An 18,376-nucleotide genomic window follows, 5' to 3' on the forward strand; every position below is an offset into this window, starting at 1 on the left:
CAACGTGTCAATGCTGCTCTGCTTTAATCAACCCCAAATGCACAGCAGAAAACAACCTCTGCTGCCTCAACAGGGTCTCGCCGTGTGTTTGTGCCTGCATCCAGTGGTCAGTCCAGGCTGTGCCGTCAACCCCCCCGCCCACCCACCCACCTCCTCATTATCTCTGCTCATAGATCTCTCTCTCTCCCTTTTTCCTAACTAGAGTGGGCAGCTATAAAAAGGCAAATGGACAGTCAAACACAGACCCCCCCCCCCTGCCCATTCCCAGCTGCTGCCCTGCCCCCACCAGTCCTAAAAACGCCTCCCACCAGTGGGATCACACGATATGTTCTAACAACGCTGCAGTTTATTACACACGTGTGTGTTTCTGATCAGGCCAGACTCTGTAAATCAGCGTGCTCCTTGCGTCTTGTTTGCCTGTGCATGTGCGCCCTCCGCCCAGCCCAAAAGGTTTTCAATCATGGCTTTTATTGCTTTTCTTTTTTCTCCCCCTGTGTTTCTTTGCCTCCATTTTGCCATGGAAACCCAGCATGCATTGTAACGCCTTTGTGAGTGTGCGTTCTTTCAGCTTTTTTCTACACGCTGGTGGCTGGTTGCCACCGGCAGGCCGTGGGCAGCAGCCAAGCCTCTCAAGGCCGTGCACCGCTCAGGTGGGTGCTACAGCGAGTGTTGTTAGTTACGAGACATCGGTGGTACAGATCTGAAACGTCCACAAAGCACTTTAAACACACTCCAATACAAGTCTGCTTTAGGGCTCCGTGGTAAGGTTAGAAATTTTTACTGAGCCTCGATTTAAAAGACGAGCCACCCGCATACTTTTATGTTCTTTTTTTACAGAGACGGAAAAATCAAGCTGCAGTTTCTGGAATTGCTCAACAGTCTCTGAACTTACAGCAAGAATAGGAATGTTATTATGTGTCAGTTATGAGGTGTTTGACTGTGTTTGTGTTTTGGGGGGTGCAGGGTGGTTAGTCAAAGGTTAAATGTGGTTATTGACACTATTTTGTAGATGCTGGCTGAGCTAATGAGCTGTGTGTGAGCTGTGTTTTTGTTGTAACTTGAAAAGCAGTGCAACAGACCGGCAGACAAGCGGAACATGTAAATTCTTCTTCCAGTATTTTAGGCTCATTTTAAACAAATATTATTTTGCCAGAGATGACAGGAAAAGGAGGGCAGACGTAGACGGGAAACGATGGATGGGAATCTTTCAACAGTGTAAAACAAAACAACCTGAAAGAAACGGTGCAGACAAAAGCAGAAGAACAACAAAGCCCCCCCCCCCCCAACAAAACCACGACCGGCCAGTGTCTTAAAGTTTATATCCTCGTGGAAATCACATTTTTTTATCTTGCTGTTTATTCTAACAATAAGCTGTGATCTGTTAAAGTTCACAAATGAAAAGTACATGAACAGCTTCTAATAGATGTCATAAGATTTCCCCAAAAAAAGCAGAATCTTTGCCACCTGGAATATTTTCAATACCAAAAAGAGACCACGTGCAATACTCAAATTTCAAAAGTATTGGCTATAAAAGCTGAAAGGTATAGATTTCATTATGAAATGGAACAACCTGTCAGATCTTCTCAACTTTAAAGCCACATAAGGAGAAATAAAAGGAGAAAGCTGACATTTCCTTCATTATGTGGTTTCAGCGAAAGAAATAAGGATATATGGTATTTCTAATGTTTGTCTGGTGCTAATATGAAGCTTAAGCAGTCAAAGTTGATTCAGTAAAGTGAATATTTACTGCACAAAGGTGCAGGATAAAACCAATAAGCTGTCTTATTAAAGGAGAATGAGAGAAAGGAGCTGAAAACGAGCAGAACTGGAAGGAGAACTGTACGTTTTCTCTCACCTACATTAAACTGCTTTAGGTTTGAGTCATGTCCACAAGTTTTACAAAGAGGAGGGACGACCACAGGAAGCTAAAAGCTGTTTAAATGTTGATTTGAAGCATACTGTCTTTGCCAGCAGAGCTCTTTGCAATCAAATATTTAAACCTGTGAGTGTAGAAGTCCTTAGCCCAACCCTGTGCTTTTAGGATATGTGATCTAAGAGAAATCAAAAACAGTTGTTCCTCACTAAAATGTGAAAGATGTTTTTCTCTCTCCAGAACACTGAGGCTGTGATAGGTCCTGTGATTTTGAAGCACACTGTTGTACCAGATGGAAAAACTTCATTATGCACAGATAATAGTAAAACGTACAATTGTGGCACATCTGACGCATTAAAAACATCATATTTAAATAAATAAGAAGTATATAAATAAAGTGAGGAGCATGCATCGGCAATTTTAGAAGCAGTGAAAGACAAACATTTTCATCAGTGACCCTCTTTCAGCCTCAGTTTTCAGACTACGTTCGGATCTTTAAAGGCACTACATGCTGGTACGTCCTCCCGTCACTGAAAACCAGCTTTGCTCATATGGTCGCTCTAACCTCCAGTCATTACTGCGTGTTACTAATTAGGCGTCTGTGGTGTTAGATAGTGGATAATCTTTTGTAACAAACCCGCCTTAGGGATGAACATAAAACATTCAAATGTCACAAGACTTTGTTTTTTTTAATCCATCCTTAAAAGTTTTGATTATATTAAATAGTTTTTGGCAGTTTTTAAAGTGTTTCAGCTGAATTATTTGTTCCCCCCTTAAAATTTCACCTCACACTTGAAATTTTGTAAATTTTAAAGGTGAAACCAAAAACTAAATCTGATACAAATATCTGAGGGTCACTTCATCCTCCTGTACCACAAGACCTTTGTTACCTGTGGTAACTCCACAGGTTGTGGTCAAAGCTGGATCCGGTGAAAATGTTCACGTAACACTGAAAATACGTCAGTATCCCCCCCGCCTCTCTTACACATAAACACACACGCACCCACGCACACACACACATGCGCGCTTTTGTCCCCCATGTTTTTGTCTCAGTTTGCGTCACTCGTCCCCTTTAAAGAAAAACCTAAGTATGACTGGAACGGCGGTTTTAGAGAACTGCTGCTCATTCAAGCAACAAGTGCATTCAAACTAAACATGCACCTGGAGATCTGCTGCGCATGTGTTCAGGGATTTTCTAACTTATTTTTATCAGCAGGAGAGAGAATGAGCTTTTATTTGCCTTTATTTACACGCGTTAGAGTCGCTTGTTTTTCCCGTGAGGGGGATGGTAGATGATTTAACAACTATAGGCATAAAAAATCTCACAACTATAACTTCACTCACTGTAAACAAGTGAATGCTGTGCTCAGATCATATGCTGTATCATAAAATAGGTACTGATTTCAGTGATACTGCATATGCACTTTTACGACTGCCTTAAACTCTCCTATAATAACAAGCCCCGACTGTTAAAGCTCATCTGTAGACAATATTGGGATACAAGTATTTAAAAGCTTTTTTCCTAATTCTCTTCCAACTCTGCGTCAGAGATGGGAATAAAGAGAGGGACACTCAGCAGCTGCAGCATACAGATACAGAGCCATGACGTAAGATTTTCCACAGCCAGTAATAAAATGTGTCTGACTTCTGCAGGTACGGACCACAAAGGGCAGATATCAGCTGTTTATTCACCTGAAATGAGGGGAATTCTTAAAAGAAAGAAAAGTAAATGAAGTTTCAGCTTCAGACGAGTTGGACTTTGAAGTAGCTTTCACATCTGGCCACAAGATGGAGTTAGATCTCCTTAAAAGCCAAGTCTGGAGCCATGTGGACGCCCTGAAGTAACATCAAACCCCGAATCGGTTCTTTGTTTCGCTCATAAATGTTGTTGGCTGTGCGTGTTTAGGTTCAGAGAAGGAATGTTTGTAGATTAAAACATCATCAGACTTGTTCTGAGTCTCGCCGTCGGTGCTGCTCTGCTGGATTCACACGCTCTGGTCTTTGTTGCTCCACCTTGCTGAAAATGCGTTCCTGTTCCTTTAAGGAATTCACGGCTGTGACGTTGCTTATATTCCATATTCAGAGAAAGTCCAGCGGCGGAGTGTGGAATCTCCTCCTGTGAGTGCACTTCTCCTCTGTGGTGCTGAGCAAGAAGCAGGTAAGATCTTATTCTTATCATTACTCCTCAGACTTACTGTTAACTTCCAGCAAAAAACAAAACCAAAGACGTCTCCTGGAATTAACAGCAGCAATGTAGACATGTGCTTCTCAATTTCATTTTGACCATGTGAGAAAGTTTCCTATTGATGTATTTTAACGCAAGAGCTTCAGTTAATCATGAAAACCCTATCAACGGTGTGGTTTTTATTATTTATTAGAGTTGATGCGAATAAATAGTTGAAACAATATAAAATATAACTAAATACTTTGTTAACTCGGTGGAAACTGACAGGGGGCTTCTTTAAAAAGTGCACGTCTGGATTTTTCTTAAATAATTTTGAAACTGTGCTGGAGTGTCTGTGTGTGCTCTTTTACGCCTGCTCCTGTGTACAAACCCAGCAGGAAATACATGAGCAGTGAACATCATCTCTTTCTCATAAGGCTAAATGTAGAGACAGGGTCGAGCAATCAACCGTGGGCTTTTTTACCCACTCTTCTTTTTTTTTACACTGTCCAACCAACAGGAACAAAGAGATGCAAGTCTTGCTTCTATTTCTTCTCAGGCCTTGTAGAAATAGTAAAGGGGAGGTTGGGGGGGCTCTTTTATTAGCATCGAGAGCATCTGAAAAAGTTAAAATTGTCTCACAAACGGTCAGATAAAATGTGACACAATGAATGTAAGAAACAAAGCCGCCTTTTCTCTATCTTTATTGGCAGACCTGGTTTTAAAGCGCCAAAGGGGAGAATCTGGTTAGACTCTCATTAACCGAATACTGTAAATCCCCCCCCCCCTCACAGAACGTTTTCCTTCATCATGAGCACAGAAAAGCATCCTGAATTCACATCCTCAGAGGCAGACGGGATGGGTGAGTATAGGCATTCCTTGTCTTTAATGTGAAAGTTTAGATGATGAGGATGCACGCATTCCTCCACAGCAGCCACCATCCTGGCTGAAGTCGTGCCTAAAAACTCTGTGCACGTACGTGGAGGGATTTGTGCACGCTGCAGCTGAAAGCAGGTCATAGTGTCGGGGTCACGAGCAAGACTTCCTGCATATTTACTGTTAATCAGGAGTTTTGATGTTCATTTGTTGCTACGGAAAACACTTTTTTAATTAAGAAGAAAAGCGTCGCTCAGTTTTAACACATCCACTCAACATGTTACTTTCTCAGATGTTGCAGATGTGAAGTCGCAGGAGGAGGAAGAAGAGAAGGAGGACAACTCATTTAGTGAAAATGGAATTCAGTCCGCTGAAGGTGTCGCAGATCCACGTATGTGTACCCACACACACACTCACACTCTCTCTCTCAAACACACACAAATATGTATATATATATATATGTATATGTGTGTGTGTGTGTGGCATTGGTGCTACAGCTGTTCTTTACACGTCTTTTGTTGGGTTTTTTGCCTGCTTCAGTTCTAGGAAAAAAATTGAGGAATGGAGCTACAATACTTTCATACAATGAAATAGATTATACTGGTTGAGGACAGGAAATACAGGAAACCATTTAGAGTGGCAGAAAAAGTAGAGGAGGGGGATTAAAATAAAGTCAGTGAAAGGTCACCTGTAACCAGAGCATTCGGCCAAATCGAGCCAAATCCGGCCCTTTGCAAATCCTAATCAGGCCGTATCTTATTTTATGTTCCTGATCATTTTTTATCCACCTATTTGTAGCTGTGGCCATGCACCTCCACTGCACCTGCGAGCTAACAGGCTAGCTATCGCCGAAAGCAACAAACGGCATAATTTGCAGCTTAATTTTGTCGTTTGAATCAGCAAACCAGCAGGCATTTGGAGTCAAAGACAGGGAACTGCTGCTTCGCTGAGCTCACAAGAGAAGCGCAGCTGCAAGCGCAAAATGTTTTATCAAACCCGCTCGTAAAATGATGGAAACGTGAAGACGAGTTTCATTTTTATGCGCAGCCAGTTTCGTGGCAGGTGACTGGAATGTGTGTAACAGGTGAAACAGCAAAGATCTTTAACTGTGTTTTAAATGAAACTTCCCACGCGACCTTTCAGTTGTGATGTTCGTCTCTGCAAAAACTTGCACAAAAAAAGCAGATTTGTTATTTTGCTTTTACATCAGAGTTTTCTGGGTTTAATTAGCTAGTGTTCATGCCGGTAGCTGTCAAATTTATGCATAAATGCTTATCTGAATACTATAAAGTCAAATAAATATTGTTGTGTACTAGCTGAGGGCTTTCTGTGGACCAAATCATTGTGAGAAGACATAAATTAGAGCTCGGCAACAAGCTGTGTCTGGTATTTGCATGTCTCTCATTTTCCAGGGTTTGACATGAACTACATCAAGGTTGCACGTGACGAAGAGGTGCTTGATTGATTTGATAGGTCATCTAGCTGATTAAAGTTTCATTGACCGCGTGCCAATATAGAAAGTAAGAGAGCGAGGCCTGCAAATATGCATTTATACTGTATCTGATCAGTGGATGGTGGTTTATGTTCGGAAACGTTGTTTTTCACCAGTTAGTGAGGTGACATTTCTTGACACCAATGGTATATGGGTGCATGATGCCTCAGTGGTTAGCACCATCACCTCACAAGAACAGTGGGTTCAGACTTGTGAGGCCGTAGCTATGTGGAGTTTGCGTGTTCTCCCAGAGCTCCGGTCAATAAATGAGTGTTGATGAGTGTCCGAAGTCGTTTTTCTGTTCCTACTGGGCAGCAGTTAATATGACAGCAACCAGAAAAGTAATTGGATGAAATGGAAACATCCATCCTGGATTCTTCCTAAAATGCAGTCAGAATGCAGAAAAGGAGACAAAGAGATGATGAAACCTTCGAGCAAAAGCTCAATCTGCCTGTGGTGTGGATGGTTCAGACAGCCCAGTATGACAGGAGCCCTCCAGAGACCCTTCCTGTTATAACTGACCCAAAGCTTGGCCTGGCTCATCAGACCTGTTCTTACGAGACTACTGGGTCTGTTTTTATTGGGCAGGTTTAGACCCCAAACAAAGCAGTGATGCAAGAAGTAAAAACAGATTCAGCAGAACGCCTGTGAAAGAGAGGCTTTTTAGCTGTAACATCAATGCAACATTCACAGCAAAGTCAGTTATATAGACCAACACCTCAGTGTGTTAGACATGGTAGGACTTATTAGTCTGCTATGATGTCTACAACATATATGATGAAACTGCACAGAAACGTCCCTGGGTCCGAGTCCTGTTCCTGCTGCATCACAGTGTTACAGGAAAACTTGAGGGCTGCACCAAAAACCAAAGGTTTGCACTCTGAGTCTGGAAGTAGATGAAGTCATTTCACAGAAGCCTAAATCTGTCCTCATCTCCAGCATTTGGTGTCATTAAACTCAATCAGTCTAAAATCAGACCTTTTTTAACTCCTTGTACATGGTGAACTTTGGTCACAAGAACACTGATGAGAACCGACAGGGACTCTGTCTCCATTTTCTCAGCCAGTGTCGTGTCCACACTCTGCAGTCTCTTCTCTCTTTCTTTTTTCTGGTCACAGCAGAGTGACCAGAAAAGCTCCTTCAGTTTCTGCATCATTACTCAAAACTTGTTCTTCTTGTAAATTTCTACTAGGAGCCCGATGACAGATAATACAGAATTAAATTGAATCTTTCATGTAGAGACCCTTTGATTAAAACTGACTGAACACACACTGTATGTAGATATGAGAGGCTGTCTCCAGCGTGTGGTAGACATGGTCTGGTTTTAGTTCTCACTGCACGTTCGTGCTTCTGTGATAAAAGCTGCATTTTAAAAGCTCTCTTCTTGTCATCAAGCGGGCAGAAACTGTGACAACTCTGTTTCACACGATATTTTTAATGTTGAATTGTTTTGACTTTGTCATTCAGCCCTAACTCTCTCATTTCTCACTTAAAAAAAAAGAACATGGTGTTACAGACAGCTCTCCTCTTTATTTCTGACTGCCACCCATCTATCTACCCCACTGGGTGCACTTCCTAAAGCCCTGCTCTGCGTCTAATGCGCAGCCTGCGGTTCACTGCATTGAGACACTGGACTCTATATCGGGCCTCTCGGAGCTCTGTGTGTGCAAAGTTTCCATAGCACCTCTGAGCGCTTTCCACAATACAAGGCGCTGCTCTTCAGCTCATCATCAGTCACCGCCAAGACCACAGTGTGGTTTTTGGATGGAACTGAATAAGCTGGGGGGCTGGTTAACGCTTGCAAGAGGCTAGGTGAGAGGTCCTGTACATTGGGCCTTAGGACTCTGCGTGTAGGCAGATGTGGTGTTAATAAATGAAATTGCTAAATCCTGCATGGAGAAGTAGTTTGAGCTGAGCGTGTGGTTGAGAAACCAGAAAAAAAAAACAAAAGCGGGAAAATCTTGCTTGTATAGGTGATGTAATTGGTGCTTGGCTGGCTGAGGGGAAACTGAGAGGACTTTAGGTGCACTTTAACACCTTTTAACCCTTAAATTTGGATGCTTTTAAGCCTTTGTGACCAACGTGATGAACAGTCAGTCTGAAATGACTCTTTAAAGGCAGATGAGGAATTAGTGTTGTCTGTCTGAGGCGCCTGCTCACTCACTCTCTCTCTCTCCTGCCCTGGTTCTAGCCGCTGTGTAGAGGAAATGCCTTTGCCTTATCTCAAGCACACATCTTCTGAATCTCTCTGTGACACTATGCATCGGCCCAAATTAGGCTACCCACACTTTGGAGATGTGCTAGTACTAATATCTTGCTATCGACCTTAAATACAAACGTGGAAGTAAAGACGTGACTGTGTTCCACATTCTGCTCACAGCTTATCTAGCTCCTTTGTTGGAAAATGCTCTACACATTCCTGTGAAATGTCTCTCCAAATGCATATTTTGGTTGTCCCCTCCTTCCACTTTGCTCAGGTGTGATAAAGACCGAGGCTGAGGAGATGGAAGATAACGAGCAGCTTCTCAAGGCTGAAAAAGACCAAGAGATTGTGCCTAAAGAGGAAGCAGAGGGAGGCAGTGAGGACGGGATGGAGGAAGGTTTTGATGAGGAGAGGACAGAGGAAGAGAATGATGAGGAGAGGGACATGGAAGGGGATGAAGAGGGAGATGGCCTGAGTGAGCCGCAGGACCTGTCGCTGGTGGACTACTCGCGTTACGACAGCGCGGCCCTCCCCGACGCCAGCGCAGCAGCGTCTGCCGCCAACGCGGAAGGCGCTTACGCACCTGGAGCCGGGCCGCCTCGCATCCAACCGACAGGCAAGCTCAGCTGTGACATCTGCGGCTTGTCCTGCATCAGCATTAACGTACTGCTGGTGCACAAGCGCAGCCACACGGGTAAGCAGAGGGACGCTGACCTCAAAGATCGCAGTTGTGCAATCGCTGCGCTGTTGATTGCCCTGAGGTCTCCTTTTATTGACTCTGTCAAAGCGATTAGGAACACACAATCGTGTGCTAACTGACAGATTGTGAAATAGCCTCTATTGTTGTTCATATATTCCACACATGCACTAACTGAGTGATTTGATCGCAGCAGCAGATAGGTCAGCACATCAGACTGCAGCTGCAGTTATCGTTCTGCCCTAAAATCCTGAAATGAATGACAGATTTTCTGAAGTGATGACCTAACCAGCGTGCTCAGAGCCGAGTTATAGTATGGAAAATAATACTCATCCCACTCATGGGATTACTGTCAGCTTATCCATAGAACTGATATATCGAGTTATCGGCGGCGCACAAAAAATATCAAAAACGTGAAAGAAGGTCACAAATTCTCATGTTGCTACATTTTAAATGTCTTCAAAATGAGTCACGAAGATTATTTTTGTCCCGTCTTCCATCAGTCTGACTAACAAAGCAGAGTTTAGCTTTAAGTCATCGCAGACAATTATTATAATTCTGTGCTGTGAGATTATGTGATTTTAGGCTTCTGAAACTCTCAAATCTTAGTCAGAAAAATATTCTAGCAAAAAAAAATAGTGTTGGGGTTATGGTTATGATAGAGTAGATAGGGTGCTTAAACATGAAAGCAAGCTATACTTACTTATATGGTACTTTTTACCCACAGATAAAAGAAGATAGATTAAGAACACACACAACTGCCCCAATAAAACAGAGTCTAGAGCAGTACATGGATTCAAAGGCACAAATGTCCTTAGCTGGGGCAAGCACGTTACTTAAATGCTCAAGTGACTTTAGCGGACTTTTAAAAGAGATGACAGAATCGGAAAACCTCAGAGGTGAAGCAGAGCGTTCCACAGGTCGCCTGCTGTGGCCTCGAAAAGCTCGATCACCTCGTGTCCTTGGGCGGGGGCGTGGAACAAACTGTAATTTCAAGTTGTTGTTAGACCTCAGTGGGCGAGCTGAGGAGAGAAATTGAGGAAAATCCGCTACACGTGAGGAAATCCGATGGTTGTGAAGACGCTGAGGCGACCATACTCCCTGTAATAACCATGATCCACCGTCTGATGCAGTACTCGCTTACTTGAAAGGCTCGTGTGTCTCTGTGACATTTAATCGCGACTTTTGTTGTAAAACAAACAAACATTAGAGCTGCATTTCACTGAGTAGAGCCGAGCAGTGCTAGTCTTCATTTGGCACCTGTGAGGCTTTGTTTCTGACATGAGAAGTCATGCACAATCTGTTTGGCAATTGTGCGGTCTGAGTTGTCCGTGAGAACAGTCTTTTCTAGGTTTGGACGTTACTTTCTTCCCCTTTTAAAGATGGTGAATGATTCTGTGTTTTTTTTGCAATTCATCGTAGGAACAAGAAAATAACTAAAGTCAAAAAAAATAGAAGCCAACAAATATCTGAGCTATTGCAAAATTTCCACCCAACAAGAACATAAGAATACCACAGTGGGTTTTTTTTTTTTCTTACAGGAGCCTCACAACAGGTGGTCGAAATCAGAATAAGTTGTGTGATTAAAGAAGCCGGTGTCGTGTGAGAACGTGCAGGATTGTTTCAAACGCTGTGTTTTTTCAGGCGAGAGGCCATTCCACTGCACTCAGTGTGGGGCCTCCTTCACCCAGAAGGGAAACCTGCTTCGCCACATCAAACTGCACTCCGGGGAGAAGCCTTTCAAATGCCCGATGTGCAGCTACGCCTGCCGGCGACGTGACGCTCTGAGCGGGCACCTGCGCACCCACTCTGGTACCAGGCAGCCACACACACACACACACACACGCACACAGTCAGTCACACTGATAAGCTCTGATACTGTATGCACCTGCGTACAGTACCATGTTGGTTGGTTTCTCACTCCTTTTGAATCTGAGGTCTGCTGAGGCTACATGGCTTTTCCAGTAACACCTTGCCATGCATTCTCATATGGTTACACACATCACATATGATTATCTTACTCATTCACCTCTGGAAACTTACTCATTCACTTTCAGTTCACGTGTTTCTCCTGCACGGCCTCCAATATGCACACCATCATCAGTTTTGTACAAAACCGCGTACTTAACGAAGTAATACTTGCTTCATGCCGTTGATGTGTTTGAGTGTTTAACTGAAACCTCTGCCTCGCAGTAGAGAAGCCCTTCAAGTGCAACCATTGCAGTCGCAGCTACAAGCAGCGCAGCTCGCTGGAGGAGCACCGAGAGAGGTGCCATGTGTACATTCAGAGCAAAGGTCCCGCCGAGAGAGGTGAGCAGCGGTGCGCACACACTGTCTCACCACCACGCTTGTAAGAAGACTCCAACATGTCTCCGAGGGACACTCGGTTCACACATGCACATATAGGTGTTAAAGTTATGAAGTACGCATGCATTTCTGCAGCTCGTGCAGAAATGCACACGCTCGTGCAGGTGCACACTTAACAGATCCTGTTTTTATAGCCCCATTAAAAATAACAAGCTTATGGCTACTACCCCGCACTTACAGCTAAACGGGTTATGGCTGCTGTGGCGTACAGGCTCAGCGTGCAGAAGACCGCTTCTCATCTCTCTACCATCAAAGGGGGAGCTAAATAATGTAGGGCAAATGCTTCAGCCCAGCCACCCGACACAAGCAGGAACACAAACGCACACCACCTTACCTCCCCCTTCCCTCCAAATAAAAAAAACAGAAAAGCCTTTATGTACTCAGAGGACAACAGCATGGTTGCAACACACAGACAATGCTCTGTTTCTGTGGTCACCAAATGTCGTAAGTTTATGCCTGATAGTGCCATAGTGGTGAGGAAGTACATCCTCATCCTGTGGTCTCCTCTCCTGTGCTGGTGAAGTAAAAAAGCAACCAGGAAGTGAGGTCAAAGGAGCGTCTGCTCTCAAATTAATATCTCGTTCCTCCCGGTGTAACTGCGCTTCGAACAAGCAGCTGCTGTGTGTTTTTGAGTTTCTTCCTTTTTTAAAAAAAAACTGTGACTTCAAAGGCTGATGGACAGCTGTGCACTCATGACACTGCCTGATCAAAAAGAGAGTCTTCATTTCCTTATCTCTCTCTCTCTTTCTCTCTCTGTGCTCTTCTGCTGCCAAGCAGAGGACAGTCACACATCCAGGACTCAGATGGGTACTGAGCGTGCGCTGCTGCTCGACAGGCTCGCCAGCAACGTAGCCAAGCGGAAGAGTTCAATGCCACAGAAGTTTACAGGTAAGGGTATAAACACCTCAGGCCGATGAAAGCGCTCAGATTTCTCTTTAAAAATGTGCTTTTATATCTTTAAGGAATATTTAGTGGCTCCAGCTTTTATACGTATCGTTTGTCATTTTGCCTTTTGCTGCGCTTTTATGCTGCACAATACAGAATTTGAAGTTGTCTGTCTGAGCTACTTGTTTGTCTGTCTGTCTATGCTGGCCTTCATCTGTCGCCAAAGGGGGTTTCAGGGCAGACCACCTGCCTCATACCTGCACACACCACAGAGTGGTCCCCACTGCCCCAAATTCTCTGCAGGAATTGTGTCATCGGTGGGTATTGGTAATTATTGCACGGTTAATAAAATAGTGTCATGCACATGAAACCTCTGAGTTCCATTACTAACTGCTTGTGTTTTGATTTGATCTGAGATAATTTGAGCTGGTAATTATCAGAAGTATCAGTTTCGGTAAATGGCTGACTTGCCACAGTGATTTCCCAAACTTTATGGGCGTATATATACACACACATGCACAATGATTTTCAATAGCTTGCTCTCACCTTTCTGGTTAAGACTAACACTGAGTTGTAGTTTCGCAATCGAGCTTCGAGCTGCTCGCAAAAAGCATGAGTGTTTTGGCAATTAAAAAAAAAACCCTCCTACATCTCCATCAGGTTTACAAATGAAGTGAGATCTTTCAATATGACAACCACAGGAGGAAAAAGAGAAGTAACCACAGAGAGCAAACAAGGCGCGAGGCGAGAAACGTGAGCAGGTGTCTCTGTCATTACACCAGCTGCACTACAGAGGCCTTCATCTGCGTCGTATGCTTCCTCCCTGTCCCTAACTGCTGCCTCAGGATGCTGCCAGGCTTTTGTCCCGTCGACCTGGCGCTTTCCAGGTTTTTGCTTTTTCCTGCCCTCGGGGGGCACGTTTTGCACTCGACTCCACGGCGGAGTGAGAAACCCAGTAAGGGTCTAAATCTTTTCCATCTGTTTTAACTGCTTCTTGCTTCCTGTGTTGTTTCTCTGCCCGTGCTGCTGGATGAGGTTTGCAAAGTCTCCTCGTGCTGAGCTCTTTCTTGTCGTCTAGGCGACAACGGCGTGTGCCTGGACCTGAGCTTTAACAGGGATCTGGTCCACCGAACTGATGTCAAGGATCCTCCGTCGGGCTCCCCGGGGCCAGACGCCCATCACCAGCAACAACCGATCCACCCAGGCCCCGATGGTGACCAACCGCCTTCCCACAGGCCCTACCCCATCCCGTTAGCCCGTGGCGACATCACTCCCATGGGCCTCACCAATGGCCACAAGATGGCCATGCCGCTCCTGGGAATCCCTCACGCCTCCCAGCCTCCCCTTGGCATGGACTCTTACCACAATGACAACGCCCAGATATCCCAGCCTGTCATGTACAGCTTAGGCCACCTGCTTGGGGGGCTGAATTCCCAGAACGGCATGCCTCACCCACACACCCAGCCCATCCCCCTGTCGCCTCTTGAGGCTTTGCGAGTGATGCGAGCTGACGGGGAGCCCGTGCCCGGGGCCGTGTACCCCTGTGGCCACTGCAGGGTGATCTTCCTGGACTATGTCATGTTCACCATCCACATGGGGTGCCACGGCTTCCGCGATCCGCTCGAGTGTAACGTGTGTGGCCACCGCAGTCGGGACCGTTACGAGTTTTCTTCCCACATAGCCCGTGGCGAGCACCGCCTAGAGTTGAAGTAGACTGCAGGCACAACACCAGCACTGCATGAGAAAAACAGCAGATTAACTCATATAAGTAGTGTCAGAAATGAATTCATGAAGTAGCTATCACTCTCTGCCTCTGTGTGTGTGTGTGTGTGTGTGTGTGTGTGTGTGTGTGTGTGTGTGTGTGTGTGTGTGTGTTTGAGTGTGTCTGTCTCTGTGGGTGTGTGTGTTAGAGAGGGAGACGTTATACGAGTGTAACGGGTTTCAGGGTGTTTTTAGTCATACTGTAGTCATCTGAAAAGATGGCCTGTAAAATGTTAATGCAGGAGCACTTCTACCTCCTTTTTCATGCATATATTTGTACTTAATGGTCCCTGCTGTAGCCGCTGTGTATATCCTAATCCTCAGTTCCATATGTTAATTCAAATGTTCCAAAAATATGAGCACTTATTACATTTATTGTGTAAATGCTTTTGTTTTTTATCAGTGTAAAGATGTAAGTAATAAAAGACAGCTCTTCCTTCGTCACACACAAGCTGCACCACGCCGAAAGACTTTTAGCTTCTCTGACAAAAACTTGGCAATTCAAGACTGCAGAAAAAAAATCCTATTATCTCGAAGGTCACATGTCTCTTTTTTTCTCAGCTGTGGTTTTCTGAGTGTAGTTCACAGCTTCAAAGGACACATCACTCTGCTTCTCACTCCAGATATTGTACTCATTTAGCGCTCCCCACAAGTTGCTTCACAGTTTTTCACAAGACTTTTAGTCACACAAAACACACAGTGTTCAATTACATTTCTCACTTCTGTTTGATTTATACAGCACCGGTTCCCTTCACACTGTGCAGAAAAGGCCGTGCAGTGAGACAGAGGTTCCATCATTACATTTAACCCTTGAAAGTACAAAACTGCACTACATCTATGGAGGACAGAGGTAAAGGAGATAGAACAAGGTGGATAAAAATTCAGTATAAAGTCAAGCTGAAGGCCTCAAAAATGCGTGTGGCAGCAGATGACATCTTCTAGGTTCCATTAAATCAGGAGGGAAAAAGAGACTGATCACTTTGTTCCATGCAGTACGTGTTGACAGATTCTGAAAATGATGAAATGTATGGCTGGCTGAAGCTGCCAAAGTTAAAATAAATACATATGTAAGTAAATGGCTCAATTAATGTGGTGAATGTGTTGAAAATAAATGTAGGCCTTTCTTATTTTGGGGACTGCACAACACAACCCAATATTTCTATTTTAATTTGCTTCTGAATGTTTTTTTATATAATTTCTAAAAGTATTTCTGTATATTTTCTTTCGCCTTCCTGTTTATGTCCTCATTTATTTCTATATTTTCTTTCACGATGGATACCAGAGCTACACCAGAGTCTGCAGTTAGGAACAGCTAGAGAACTGATGGTCTGAGCTAATCCAGCTCCTTGTATTGTTTAGGATCATTTGGGAAGTAAACCCTTTACTCATTTCACTAAATGTATTAAAGAGATTCTGGTGCATTAATGCAGAATCAGCCATGATCAAAACATAGCGTAAAGAAGCAAACATGACATCAGGACTTTTAAGCAAATGTAGATGTTCGCTTAAAAAAAACACCTGCAAATGCATCAAAGCCGCCCTTTTGCTCGTCTCCTCTAACTGAAGTTTTCACGCCGTTTGTAATTATTTTGTTAATTATCTTTGATTTTGGCAGTTTTTGCCCTCCATCCATGGATGGAGGGGAGATGGTGTTTGTAACGGGATCATCGCGGGATTTAATCTGACTCCATCTTGAGAAAATACAAAAACGAGTCACATGTCTCTTCACATATGTGTCGTCTATGTGGCGAATGTGTCATACGTGGTCTTCTGTGCGTGTAGCTTCTATGTGAAAGTGGTTTTGTTGGACAGAGGGCGAAGGGGATTTCAAGAAAAGTGAACAATAGTTTAATTTCAAATTTTTTTGGGCCAGAAAAGAATGAGAGAATATGCAAATTTAAAAAAAATCCCACTTCCCACTTATATCTCACTTCACCCACAGCAAGGAGAGAAATCAATTATGTGTGCCAGTAAAGCTCCCTGATATGGGATCTCAAAGGTGCAACAAATGTATGTGAAATTTGTGGGAATTTCTTTGTGACAAACTTCAGGAGCCTCCTCTGACAGCTAAATCTGTCTTTCCTGTTTGTATTGGGGAAGTTTTGGTGAGCACACAAAATGAGATCTGACTAGCTAACTTAATATATGAGTGCAGGAGGGGCTGTGTGTATGTGTGTGTATGTGTGTGTCTGTGTGCGCGCGCGCAAATGTGGATGCACTTCGCCCCCACATGTTACTGCAGGAACTCGGCTACGCCTTGCTGCCTTCAGATCAGCAGAGGGTGTTAGCTTCATCCAGCTGCCACCTCGCTATCTGTCCTCTCCATCAGCGCCAGTTCCCTTTTCTCTCTTTGGGTTTGAAGAGAAATGACACTTGTGAGACAAACTGTCATCACAGCTTTGTGTCCATATGTCAGTATAAAAAGCCCAGTCATCCATTTCAAAAGTACAACTGCGCTGGTTCTCTTTTTCCTATTATAAGACACTGAGTTAACAGCATATGTCTTCCGAGTTGTTTGATGGTGTTGAGTAAGATTGTGGCTGAAAGACATGTCAGATTATGGCAATGTAGGAAGATATGAATGTTTTCTGAAAAATCATGTCTGAGCTAAAATGAAACGTGGGAAAATGGGAATAGGGCTTATGTCGAGATAGCTTCTACCCGTGTGTGTGTTTGTGTGTGTTTGTGTGTGTGTGTGTGTGTGTGTGTGTGTGTGTGTGTGTGTGTGTGTGTGTGTGTGTGTGTGTGTGTGTGTGTGTGAGTGTGAGGTCCCCTTTTCACCTTAAAGACAGAATTACTCAACCAGACGAGATAGGAGTCATAAAGCATCCATGACGCAAGACCAGTCAAAATGAGATGTTTTTGGTGACATCTGCTGACTGAATTACAGGAGTTAGTGTAAGTGGAAAGACAGCCAGTAAAGTTTGAGTCATTAAACCTCAGGGCGCTTCAGATGGACAAACTGGATTCAAATTTTAATTTCACATGTTTAGTACTTTTCAGTTTTGCTCCCATAGATCGGGGGCGTCATGCGTCTCGTTTTAGCTCATGGACCACAAAACAGCCCAATTTGATCTCAACTGGGTTAGACCGCAATAACTATTACATAACAACCTGCATGGAAAAAACCCACCCGTCTCAGTTTATTCTTTCTTTGAATAAAGTCTCCTGAGTCATCCATTCACAACAGCATTATAAACACACACGCACGAATCTTTAAAAAATGTGATTTCAGCTAAACACTCTTCAGTTTTTCCACAAATGGTGAGACTGCTGCCATTTTCAATTCAGTGATATCGATGGATCTCTAAGGGAAACCCGGAAAACAGATAGAGATTTCTTAAATAGAAAATAAAGTTAGGGAAGCAAGGCTGAGATGAATATATTGGATGAAGGATGTTGAAGTAGAAGCTGTCAGGCAGGAGGAAAAAAGACCTCAGAGAAGATGTATGTAGGACATGTGAAGGGTTGGTATGACAGAAGAGGATGCTGGGAATAGATGATATATATGGTGACCTCTAATGAGCTCAGCCGAAGGAAAAAGTGTTTTATGTCTCTGTGATTCAAACTATTTTTTCTGAATCCAGGTTGTCACACTCAAAGCCATAAACAGCCCAGTTAGAGCTTGTAAAACTAAGTTTCAAATACGCCTCCTCTTCTTCTTCCAGCTCCAATACTACATATCAGGACATAAAACTAATCTCATCCTTAAAATTAGTCTCATGTCTTAAAATTAGATAAATATCACTTCTGATAAAGAACAACACATGACATTTCTGTGGAAACTAAGAATAGCACCCAGGTGCTTGTATGAACACCTGTGTTAAAGCAGATGTTTTAGATCATTCAGCCGTGTGTTAATTCAGTGCCAAAGAGGACAGACATCAGCAATGATCCATCAGTCTGGGAAGAGTTCGAAGACCATCTCCAAATAAATTGAAGTCCATCGTTCTAGAGTGAGAAACATTATTCGCAGATGACACCTGCCAGTCTTCCCAGTCTACATAATTCAATTTATAACTAAAATTCAGAGAGCTGTGTGTAATAACACCGTGTAA

General features: G+C 43.6%; 1 protein-coding gene across 3 annotated transcripts; it reads left to right on the plus strand.

Annotated features, from left to right (window-relative positions):
* The first annotated feature begins 253 nt into the window (after positions 1-253).
* Positions 254-15,394, plus strand: LOC146384826 (zinc finger protein Aiolos-like). 3 transcript variants are annotated; one of them, XM_084930227.1, is made up of 8 exons: positions 254-4,031; positions 4,751-4,899; positions 5,206-5,304; positions 8,883-9,302; positions 10,950-11,117; positions 11,499-11,615; positions 12,450-12,560; positions 13,636-15,394. In XM_084930227.1, exons 2-8 carry the CDS (start codon positions 4,848-4,850, stop codon positions 14,268-14,270), a joined length of 1,602 nt encoding a protein of 533 aa, XP_084786353.1. In that variant the 5' UTR covers positions 254-4,031; positions 4,751-4,847; the 3' UTR covers positions 14,271-15,394. The 3 variants fall into 3 exon arrangements, with proteins under 3 accessions (XP_084786353.1, XP_084786354.1, XP_084786352.1); XM_084930228.1 differs by having other exon boundaries at positions 4,832-4,899; XM_084930226.1 differs by having other exon boundaries at positions 254-4,899.
* The last annotated feature ends 2,982 nt before the right edge of the window (positions 15,395-18,376 follow it).

The sequence above is a fragment of the Perissodus microlepis genome, chromosome 6 (genome assembly GCF_051167445.1).
Source record: "Perissodus microlepis isolate ML-2025 ecotype Zambia chromosome 6, ASM5116744v1, whole genome shotgun sequence".
Lineage (NCBI taxonomy): Eukaryota > Metazoa > Chordata > Actinopteri > Cichliformes > Cichlidae > Perissodus > Perissodus microlepis.

Coding starts and splice junctions, on each gene's coding strand:
- LOC146384826 (XM_084930226.1), top strand. CDS start 4,848: ATGAGCACAGAAAAGCATCCTGAATTCACATCCTCAGAGGCAGACGGG. Junction 5,305..8,882: donor TGAAGGTGTCGCAGATCCAC/GTATGTGTACCC, acceptor CACTTTGCTCAG/GTGTGATAAAGACCGAGGCT. Junction 11,118..11,498: donor GCACCTGCGCACCCACTCTG/GTACCAGGCAGC, acceptor TCTGCCTCGCAG/TAGAGAAGCCCTTCAAGTGC.